General features: G+C 40.9%; 1 protein-coding gene across 1 annotated transcript in view; it reads left to right on the forward strand.

The window, feature by feature from the left end:
* The window catches only part of 5-HT2B (5-hydroxytryptamine receptor 2B), a 58,539-nt gene that overhangs the window by 41,150 nt on the left and 5,236 nt on the right, over window positions 1–12,153 (forward strand). The window contains exons 3-6 of the mRNA XM_020957297.2: window positions 3,587–3,819; window positions 3,998–4,226; window positions 7,621–7,759; window positions 7,820–8,203. Of these exons, the coding sequence (XP_020812956.2) occupies window positions 3,587–3,819; window positions 3,998–4,226; window positions 7,621–7,759; window positions 7,820–8,203 (985 nt within the window). The remainder of the gene's footprint in view (window positions 1–3,586; window positions 3,820–3,997; window positions 4,227–7,620; window positions 7,760–7,819; window positions 8,204–12,153) is intronic.

A 12,153-nucleotide genomic window follows, 5' to 3' on the forward strand; every position in this document is an offset into this window, starting at 1 on the left:
GTCCCCACTCCTTTGGCCGACATCAATTTGTTGCTCTCATATTTCTGTGATTTGTTATTGAAATTGTTATTGTTGCTGGTTGCTCCGCGTCAAGTGCGCGTGACAGTAGCGGCAACAGCAACAATAAAGAGCAACGAGTTGCGTTGGCTTATTTTATAATCACAGCAATTTTCGAGCTTTCCTACATATATACATATGGACATATGTATATTTGCATTTTATTATCGCTCGCCCTTTTTTATTGACACAAATCATTTAGGATGTGTCCCTTGTTGTTTGTTTGTATGTGCTGCTCCAGTCGTGTGCCAAAGTGTGCGCGAGTTTTATTTGTCGTCAGGTATTTGATATTTCATATTTTGATTGGTTCGGGATTTATGTTGATGTTTATTCTGTTTGCATATTTGCCAAGAAATTTAAAGGCTGCTCCCTGGATTCCGGGAATTGAATTTAAACTGCTGCAAGTACGAGGGAAATTGTAAACATTTTCATGAAATTTGATATTGGTATTTATATATCCTTGCGTGAGCTTTTTCTAATTTTTCATAAATTAAGATCAAAATTCCAATTTGCGTTTTAGACTATGCAAAAGTTGAAAGAAAGAGCGAATGTAATGATTGATAATTGAACGATTTCAAGTATTATTTTAATTTTAATCAGGGTAAACAGGATCTATAAGTAGGAGTTCTAAGATGCCTTATCCATTTTCCCCGTTGCCAATCGAAAAATCCACTTAGTGCATTCGGTTAACCAAAGAAAAAGCAACACAAAACCCTTTTTTGGCCAGTCATTCCTTTCCTATTAAGTTCGTTTGCTCCGCAAACAGTTTTGAGGAACGCTGTATCTAATTGATGAAGGGATGCTGTGCCCCAAATTTAATGTTGGGGGTTGATAGAGGGAGCTGGAACTAGAATTGAAATCAATGCCGCTAAAGAAACCAAAGTAGAAAAGTCCAACAAAGGATACCAAAATGTATCAATGTTATCATGCACTGACCCAAACGAAAAAAAAAGAAAGACAGTCAGTTGTATAGAAGCATATTGTATTATTGTATTATATTATTATTATAGTATTGGTCAGTATTAGTCCGAAATCTGCATAAATATAAATAAAATAGAATTTCAAAATACTCTTCGTCGTCAGTTTATTTATTCTTTAAGTTAATCGTTTATCTAAATAAGCTTAAATCGATAATATTTCTGTTTATAGGTGCTTTAATAAGTAAATGCAATGAATAAAACATTTTTTTGCCAGGATTTTGTTTCCGTGCCATAAACAACACATATAAACACACATGTTAAACACACACATGCAGTGGCCCATTCATAAATAATTTTTTCACCCGATTTTTCCGCATTTTCCATCCGGATTTGGTCCGCTCAACGAGAAACGTTTGCCTCAGTTCGGCAACGCGGAAAATGCTCAAATATTTGTTATGGCTGCTCTCACAAACAAAGGCTTATGTTGTCACGGCCACAATGTATCTGTGTCTATATACATATATGTACCATTTGGTAGGCACTATTTTGCACATTCACTCGATTTGGCAAACAACCGGATCATTAGCCGGACAGAAGAGTTCCACGACCATCGTCCATCTCCCATTTCTATTTCGCGAGCTGTCTCTTTTATACCCACTTAAAGTTACAACAAATTAAATAAGTTTCAACTCATTTACCAAGTCATTTTCATGCCAACTTTGCTCGTCATCAGCTTCCTCGGCTATTTGTGTTTCAGTTTAGTTTTATGAGGAGCCCTCGCTCCCCAATTTAACCCCCCCGGCATGCAAAACGAAATCCACACAAAGGAAATCTGCTAAAAATTTATTTACCCTGACTCTGGCGGTGGAACAGGAAAGCGGCAAAGTTTTGCGCTTTTGTTTGAAATTTGTTTCGCATTTGTAAGTTGAAATGTTTCCGTAAGAAAGGCAGCCCGAAAAAAAGCAAGACAAAAACACAAATAAAAGCTTTGTGCTGCGCCTCAAAGAAAACTAAGGGACCTGAGGTTCTGCCAAGCAATCCGGCAATGGAAGGGGCAGACAGACCCCAATCTCAGGATCCGTTTGCAGGGTTTTCTCATTCCCCAACCCCCTCTCGTGGGTGACCAGCGCCAGGACTTTTATTCAATTTAACTTGCCGCCTTCCCTTTTTTTCCATTTTGGCCCGGCTCTCGGCTTAAACAAATTTCACCATTTTAAAGGTTCCGTCTGCTGCCCAAATTGATCTTATTGACACTTTGCTTACGCCCCAAATGGTCTGGGACGGGCCTGTTTTCAGCCGGACCCAATGACCGTGTCATTTGTAACGTTTTCGTTCTCGTCCTCGTTTCGACTCGACTCGTCTCTGGACCCGGGCATTATTGCAGTTTGAGCACTTAATGGGCGCCCAATTGGAATGGGAAAATATTACCCGGCCATAAACAAGACCTTATGGTCACTGGTCTCTGGCAAAATAAGGGGCAAAAGGAGCCACAGTATGCAACAGATATGGCCTGGGACGCTGGGAAATGGGCTTAAATGGGCACATTATTAAGTCAATTTGTCCAAGGGTTTTTAGCTTAAATAGAAGCTGTCGTCTGTATTTAAAAAACAAGTGTTACAAATCTCACATAAAAATAAATGTTAATTTATCAAGGATTTTCTTTGATGATCTGCAATAGCTTTGTCTGTGGTTACCCATTAACAATTGATAAAAATGCAATTCGACCATCCCTCTTGTCATTTATCGATCCGTATTCGAAGCGAACTTGTCTCATCTCCTATCTGCTTAAGGGATTCCTTTTTCCCAGTGGCAATACGGATTCATGTTCGACCAGATTTCGGACACAAATCCCGCGCCCAAATCTCGGGGCACACGCCACAAAAACACAGCAAACACAAGTATCACTCACTCAATATTCCGGGGCTCAACCTCTGCCAGCCGCCGAACAAACAAAACCATTTTCACACAGAAAACAAAAATGAATCACAAAACCCATGTATGTCCTTCCATTCCATCAATTATTAAATTGTATGTAGAAATGTACAGTGCTGGTTTCCTGGCTTAAGGACAGGCGAACCTCGCTAGATCGTTTCGTCTGGTGATGGTGGTGTTTTGTGCTACCGTTAGTATACAAGAGCTCCCTATTTTGGGGGTTATTTAGATACTCTACTTTTGTCGCTGTGCACATACAATTGTACGTTTATGGGAAAACGTAGGAGGACCTCTCCGCACTGAGTTATGACGTCCACCAGCTGTGCGAAACGATGGCCAGAGCGCCAGGACTAGAGCTGCTCGCATTCATATGTATGGGCCAGTGTTGGCCCGAAACACTCATCGTATGTTGCATAAGGCCCCTCGGGAGGGCCGGGCAATATCATTTTCCAGCTCACGATTGAGGGCGAAGCAGTATTAAATAAAAGTGGCCGGGCGACAGTTGGAGCTGCATTGCATTGTTGCCAGGCAATCGTAAATCGTGTGTACACATAGGTGGAAAATATTGCAGACACTTAATACAGTCATAAGTCGGACGGGGAATATTTACTGGCTCAAAGCAGAACAAAAAGCCCCGGATTGACCCTCCTCGCTTCTCCACATTCCCTCTTCCGCAGGATACTTTCCGCTGGGCTCGGAGCACTGCCTGACCTGGATCTGCCTGGACGTGCTATTTTGCACGGCCAGCATCATGCACCTGTGCACAATCTCCGTGGACCGTTATTTATCGCTGCGCTACCCGATGAGATTCGGAAGGAACAAGACCAGGCGGAGAGTCACCCTCAAAATCGTATTCGTGTGGCTCCTGAGCATCGCCATGAGTCTGCCCTTGAGCTTGATGTACTCGAAGGTGAGTAATTGTTTTAAAGACTCAAATTGATATATGCACATTTGGGACAGCCATTGTGGACACTCAAGGCGCCTGCTAATTAGCAGAGATTGTGACGTGTAATTAGCTTAATTTTCTGTTCTTGCCCATGTGTGCATCAAGAGTAGTCCTCTGATATCTGCTTTCCATTTGATTCCAGAATCACGCCTCGGTGCTGGTGAATGGTACCTGCCAGATACCGGATCCGGTGTACAAGCTCGTCGGCTCTATTGTGTGCTTCTACATTCCGCTGGGCGTGATGCTGCTGACGTACTGCCTCACAGTGCGCCTCCTGGCCCGGCAGCGCCAAAACTTGGGTGGCGGCCAGCAGACGGCAGCCGCCACTCCCGGATGGGCCAGCGGCTGGCTGGGCCAGGCACCGGCCTTGGGTAAGAACTGTTCCGTAGCCTAATATCGTTTTAAGTTGGCCTAAAATTTGCATTTCGTTTCACATTGCACTTTTTGTGCTCACAACATTACCCGTCCCACCCGGGGGAAGTGGTGAAACATGGGTAAAGGGGTGGCCTAGGCAAACAATGCAGGGACATGTGCCGGATACTTTGCCTAGCATCGGAGGCCCGAAGTGCGACCGAGCCACAGCAATGCACACAGAATCGGCATTGAACTCTGTAAACACTACACATCCTCCCTTTGCACACACCCTCGAAATGGGAGGAGATCCCAGCCCATATGTGTAGATAGCTAATTTCCACGCTGCTCCGCATTGAGAGCTCCAAAGTAAATGGCATGTAATGCCGCAGGACCCTTTTGCGGTGCTCAACTATGTAGTTTTCAATCCCAAGTTTCAAGATAAAACTTTCGATGACGCTTATGCCCAACGTTGTTCATGTGGGATAATCTACATCTTACACTGCCCCTTAGCCAATTATTCATGAAACATGACAGAAATTTAAGGTATGTTTAGGGTAAAGCCATTTAGGATCTGTTAAAAATAACCCAAGCGAGATGTTCATTCGGGCTTCTCATATCCTATCCGTAGAGTTCAAGGGTATTTTTAAAATTTCATCAGGCTTTTGAAAGAAATCAAGGTCTATATATTTTGCAATTGCTGTAATCTCTCGTAAAAGAGCTTTCTCTGTGGTTATCACCATGAACACTCTTATTTTCCTTCCATTTCCATTGAAAAGCTAACAATTTCAACTAGATTCCATACATTTCAAGCGTGACTAAGTGGCAGCCAGTGTCCTGCCGAACAAGCTCTGCCCCATTCCCAATTCTCATCCGATTGACGGGTGCCCGAGGAGCTGGCAGTCATTTTCTGGCTGCTGAAAGGCAATGTAGACTTGGAATATTTAATGGACTGCCGACTGCAGTTGAAATCCCCTGCACTCCAGGGCATTTCAGCGATCCAAGCGAGCGTTTTACGCCGCCATGCGGTCCTTGGTTCGGTGCGGTGTCCCGATTCGTTCGAGTGGAACTACGATTTACAGTGTGTTTGCGCGGGCCAATGGAGAAGGATTTTGGCCAGTTATTTTAAGCCAAATCTCTGCCCTGAAGTGTACGCATCTGGGCCAGTCACGTAGTTGGATTTCGTAGACTGGTCTTTTAACTGACTGCACAGAGGGGAAAAAATGCAAAGAAAAAAATACCACACGGCGTATTTTTAATCTAAAAAAATATATATTTAAGTCCAGAGATAAGAAATTTTAATAATAGCTTTGAAATCTAAATTGCATCAATGCTTTGGAACATTTTTAGACCCGCTTTTCTACTGAGTATGTACATAACAGGCATAAGCAGAGCTCGCAAATAACTGTCGACCGATTTTTTTCTTACGCTCTCGTTGCGAGCACAACCGAAAAAGTTCATACTCTCTCGCTCTCGCTCTGAGCAAGAGACTCTTGTTGTATTCTTTTAGGTTTTCTGTTGAACGTTTTTCGTTGAGATCTTTGTGTGTCGCTCTTTCAATGAGCATCAGTGCTGCCAATTTGGATTTTTTCCCGTCAAAACTGGCTTTTTTTAAAGGCTAACTGCTGGAAAAATTTGTGAATTGCGGGAATTGTGAAAAGCGGGAGTTCTGGCTTTTTTGGAAATTGAATTGGCTTTTTCCCGATTTTTTTTGTGTTGTTAAAACTTAAATACAAAATATGAAAAAGTGGCAGCTAAAAAGTTAGCTTTACAAACAAACCAGATAATGTAGCGACGTATCGTTTGGTTTAATTGATATACGCTAATGTCATAACTCGCTTAGTGTTTCCATCTCTATATAAAAAGTGCGCGTAAATTGTTAGCAAGTTCTAAAATGCCGAAGGAGTATAAACAAAAATGCCGCGATGTCTGGCTTAAAAGTGATGAATTTAAGGCATGGATTCGCAGGGATGACACAGACCTGCAAAGGGTTTATTGCAACTATTGCAAGACTACTATTACAGCTAAACTTAGTGATCTGCGAGCTCACGCTGCAACAAAGAAGCATACTTGTGCAAGCAAAAGATATTCATTTCTATTTATATTCATTTTTATTTTAATATACAGAAACAGATTGCGAAGGGTCGGGAAATGCTGCGTCGACTATGAAGTGCCAATCAAATATCTGCAGATTATAGGAACTATTAGGTCTTACGAAAATAAGGAAGACCATGAAGAAATTGATCAAATTATGGAAATCTTTTGAACAAAAATGAACTTATTAAATTGTTATATTTTTGACATTTTTTATATTTATTATACATTATTTTCAGCCTTTTTTTTGGATTTTTTTATAAATTTTTTAAGCTTTTTTTTCACTTCTCCCGTCAAAAACAGCTTTTTTTGTTGGTCAAAAGTTGGCAGCACTGATGAGCATTGCCTAAAGAGCGAAACGAGAAACGCTCGCACAATGAGAGTCAGCAAAAGACCGATTGACCGAAAAACTCAACGCAAACGGTCTTTGCATTTACTCACACACACTCAATTCACGATCGCAATACAGACGCTTAACGACTTGCTTGCCTATGCGTGTGAGTGTATACCAATACATATGCAAAAGACTTTTTGCTTCACTGAACACGACAAAACGGTCTTGGAACAACCAGAACAAAACAGAATTAAAAAAAAACGGTTTCGCTCTGAGCGCGAGCGAGCTCATTTAAGCACCCTTATTTCGGTTGCTCTCTGAGTTTTTTCGTAAAGTGTCAGGAAAAGACACTTATTTGCAGACAACGAGAAACGGTCGACAGTTATTTGCGAGCTCTGGGCATAAGGATACATAATCGAACCATTAAATCAAATCATGAAAATCCGTAACTAAGCTATTAAAGTACATTTCAGTTGAAAGGGAAAAAGTATATGACTGGTAGATTAATTAATAAAATATTGTGAAGTTGTTAGAAAACAAAGTTTCTTTGTATGTTGGTCTTCTGCAACATATGTATCTGTGTTGGCAACACCAGTGAGTGTTGCTCAGCATGTCACTAGTAGGACTTTATTTGCGTGTTGCGCAACATGTTCCTAGCAACACTTGCGTTTATTTGTCACAATTTTCTTCTGTTTCCTTCCCATCCTGTTTAATTTAGGTATGTAAATTTAGTATGTAAATTGTATAATGTTGTTAAAGTTTTGTACTTTTATCTTAGATTTCATCCCGCTATTATTATGAAAAATATAGGATAACAGTCAGATTCCATTGGGTTGGGAGAGCATTAAAATTCCTTTATAATTTTCCCCAGAATCTGGGAAGATTGGGATTAATTGCAGCAGTGTGACTTTTCTTAGCAAGCTTTGGAGCAGACTGCAATTTGACTTCAACGCACCCCTTATTTCCTGCTTTTTGCTTATCCACAGAACGCAGATGCACCTGGCGACGACTCTTAAAGCCGGGCCCGGGGCACGCCTCCTCCGTGCTACACGCCCACTCGGCGAACTCCACTGACACGGACCTCAGCACACTGGACAACCACGAGCTGTGGCTACCGGACTCCAGGTGAGAGTGATTACTCTAGCTGGCTCCGTATTATGTGATACATTCTATTCACGCCTGCAGCATAAAGGAGCCAACGCCCACCACGATGACGGCTCTCCATCAGTTCGGAGCCGAGATGCTGAAGCTGTCCCGCGGCCTGGAATCGGTGGCCTCCTCCTCAACGACCGGATCGCCCACCAAGTCCGAGTTTTCTCTGTCCAACCACCTGCAATTCCCCTGCAGCCCGCAGCGGTACACCGCCCACCATCCGCCGCTGCAGCATCAACAGCTTCATCCGCCTGGGAGCAGGGAGTCCTACCACCAGCAGCAGACCACCACCATCTCCCCCAAAGGTCGCCACGGAGCCGCAGTCATGGGACTGTCCACCACCACTCTTGGCATTGAGCGGGAGAGCACCAGAAACTCGCTGGCCAGCAGTCGGTTTGGAGGAGAGCAAAGCGATGGGTGAGTAGCCACCAAAATCATAATATTGAGTAGAAATGGGTTCACATTAAAGGTGGATAATAAAGCATATCATTTTGTACGCCCAAAATAATCATCTATGTTATGTAGTTAGAATCAAGAGCGAAGAATTTAAGAGAGCTTTAAAGATGCTCAATTTTCGAAGTTAACAATATTAGCAGTTGGCTTAGAAATGGAATTTTATTTGTTATTCTCAAAATAGAAATGGTAAAGCTTAAAGAGGTACTTTTTAACAGCAAACACGAATAAATCAAATGAAGAGACCATTTTGTCAAGGCGTTGCATCATGTGTAAACATGTAGCGGTTTTAGAAGAAAAACATGTTGTAGTTTGAGCAGATAAAGGACATGTTAAAACAGGATAGGAAGTTCAATGCGCTAAAAATCAATGAAGTGAAGATAAAAATAGATGATAGATAATTCAAACTCATTAAAATTGCCTAAGCCGATCTGATTTTGTAAAGAGAGAAAAAGGAAATCTACATAAAGTTCTATAAATTTATTGGTAAGTTAGAACCATAAAAAGGGATTATTCCAGAACGGCTCGCTTTTCGCTGTTGTATAGTTCATTTAAATTTATTTAAATTGTCAGTACATCAGAGACGTTAAAACATTTCGAAAGTACTCCTGTTTTTTTCTTAAAAAGGTGTGTAAATGACTAATGAAATTGTTTTCATTTTTCTAAATATCACAATTTCTATAATAAGGAATAACATTACAGATAATTAAAATTCTTCAACAGTATCGTTTCAATTTGGTGTTAAAATTTACCTTACCCCACGTGAAGGGCAGGTCAGACAATTCCGTTTGTTGAAAGAAATCCTGGGCAAGTACTTTGGAAAAGTTTCCTTGGCTGCTGGCTCACCTGTCAAAAAGGACAAGCATCTGCGGCCGGCAAACCGTTTTGTCCAAGTGATCCTTTCCAGTCACTCGTTGGCCCTTTTGATGTCCAAGTCCCGGCCCTATTTAGAATCCCAGTCCACTCCCAGTCCCAGTCCCAGTTTGGGTTTTTTTGGTGGCAGTTTCGGGCCAAGTGTGCTGACCACACCAAAAGCCAAGGCAGCCCAGCCACTCACCTCGAGTCCGTTTTTTGTGACTCGTTTATTTTCGCTTTTTCCGTTTATTTTCTGTGCGCTCCTTTTTGTGGCACTGCCTTTTATTGTCCTTCCGCTTTCGGCTTGTGAAATTTTTCGTAATAATTAATTTTTTTGTACGTTTTCGTTTCCCTTTTTTGGTCGCTGCAAAGCTCTTTATTTGGGGAGGCGCACTGCCATTTTATTTGGCATTCGAGGCGCTCAAGTGATTTCAGCGTCGGCCCCAACGTCGCCGAGGCCCTTTGCTTAAATGTGTTTTTCATTAATTTTCTAATTTCAGCCGACTGGCTTATGTCGGGATAAGAGATGCGCCCAGAAATTCAATTAAAAAATTGAAATCATAGGAGAATGTAATAAGGAATCGACGAAGGGTGGCATGTGAGTGGTGGGCGGTCATGCGCATCGCCAATCAGGTGGAAATTACATTAAAAAGAGAAATAGTATCTTAGACCAGCATACCATGCATGCATTTTATAATTTAATAATAAATGGGAAAAATGTATCCTGTTCTTTTATGCGAATTACAAGCCATTTTGAAAAAACTTAACATTTAAATTGAAATCTTTAAATACTGAAACTTTAACGTTCGGCTTTAAAGCCCCAAAAAGTGGCAGCTGAGCTGGCAAAATGCACGAAAACGTATCCCATTCACGTTCGCTCTTTTCAGCCATTTATATATGCGCTTATATCATATATCATTCTGACTGGGCGCTTTTCATCGAATTGGCTGCGATATGGATGGGGCATTGTGCCTTCATATCTGCCACATTGTTTGACAGTTGAACGAGTTTGCACAATCAATAAAATGGATTTCGGCTTGCCTTTTTCCATCGCACTGAATCACGCTCCTCTGAATGCAATGCAAAAATGACAAAGGACGTGGGAAAAGGACGAGTTCGAAGTGGAGTGGAGTGAAGTGCCTTTTAATTGTTTGACAATTTGTCGTCTCACGCTTTTCTGAAAGTTGACAAATGATGTTTGGCCCATAGTCTAATTCTACGACTTTCTTCAAACACACTGAAAACAAATCTTGGAAAACAACAATTTTATGTAACACCTCACGGTGCCGAAGAAACTGATTATCCTTTCTAAATGCAAAAGTTCCATTGGTCTAATTTTTCCATGGATATTTTGTAGTCTGAGTGCGTGGAATGTGTCTTTGGTTGTGGCATCCCCTTTATCTTCATCTTCCCTGCAGCTTGAGAGGAATCTGCCAGCGGGTCTCCAGCAACGTCTTGATGAGTTCGGCAGCTGTTTAATTCCTTTGTGGGCGAAACAATAACAAACTCGGCGTCAGCTCGGCTTTGTTTCACTTGCATAATGAGAAGTTGCTCTCAAACACACGCCCTCCGATGGCCCCTGCGTCCCCAGGGCTTAGTCCTGTTCCAACGCATCTCAATTTATGCGCACGTCTCGTGCAAACAAATCAAAAACGCGGAGGATGCATAATGAGCTGACATCCTTATCCAGCGTCGCGACGCCTGGCCTGCGACTTGCCCTCCTGTCCGCCTAACCTGATGCCTTCATTAGCAGCTAACCGAGCTCCCATCCATATCCCCATTCCGGCCTCCCATCGTTTCGTCCTTCGTTTGGCCAAATAAAGTTGGCGCGCATTTGCATGCAAAGCAAACGGGCGGTAGGACAGAAACCGCAAAGGCAACTCTGAAATTTATGCGCTTTATTAAAATGAATGCAAAACAAGCTAAAGAAGGGAAGCAGCTCTGCAGAGGGAGAAACTTAATGGGACATAATTCGTTTTGAAGAATTTGAGAGTTTTTCTTTTAGTAATTGTTTATTTTAAATGCATTTCAACTTTTATATTTTAAATATATTACAAATTAAATAAACTCACATGGTATATAACGCAAGTCTAAAGTTAACTGTCTAGTATTAAACTGTAAAGCCCTACAACTGATAAAATCAGCTGTTGTAAACGTTCAACATGTTTTAATATTAAATTTAATGAAGAAGGGTACTTTTAAATAAATATCTTTAGATTAGTGTGTTAAGACGAATATAATAGTTATCATACTGTGAAATGTAATTTTCTTATGAAAGCTATACATATGATATATGTAGTCTGATCATTCAGCATCTACTTAGGGACTTACATTTAAGCTGGGTAAAGTTTCTTTTTTTTATCTTTAAACTGAAAGAGATATTAATTTATTTAAAAACAAGAAAATAAGCTAACTACGGCACGCCGAAGTTTTTATATATACCCTTGCAGATTGCAATTAATTTCCTTGGAATTATATGAATTTTTGGCAAAAACAATGAAGTAATGCCTTCTCTTATTACATTTCTCTAAACATATTATATATCTAAGGATCGTTTGTATTACAGCTATAAGATATAGTCATCCGGTTTTTGTAATATTAAAACCGAACTTCTGTAGTAATACAAATAGACAAATCCCAAATTATATGCAAATCTGTTGAAAATTAGAAAAGTTAGAATTTGTTTTTTAAAATTTTCCGAATGTTCTTATTTCGGCCATATGATATAGTCCGATCCGGCCCGTTCCGACATATAATCGAATGAGAGTATATATGTAGAAGCTTAACTGCCAAGTTTCATTCTGATAACTCAAAAACTAGTTTTCGTAGAAACGGACAAGCGGACGGACAGACGGACATGGCTAGATCGATTTGGCTTTTGATCCTGATCAAGAATTTATATGATTTATAGGGTCGGAAATAATTCCTTCACAGCGTTGCAAACTTTTGACTAAAATTATAATACCCTGCAAGGGTATAACTTATTAAAGTGCTTGGGTAAAAATGTTTTGACATCCTTGATATGAACTATTTTATCGATGTGTACTTCGCACGTTAAA

This window comes from Drosophila serrata, unplaced genomic scaffold, assembly GCF_035046125.1.
Source record: "Drosophila serrata isolate PLE 108 unplaced genomic scaffold, ASM3504612v1 contig_228, whole genome shotgun sequence".
NCBI classification, from domain to species: Eukaryota; Metazoa; Arthropoda; class Insecta; order Diptera; family Drosophilidae; genus Drosophila; species Drosophila serrata.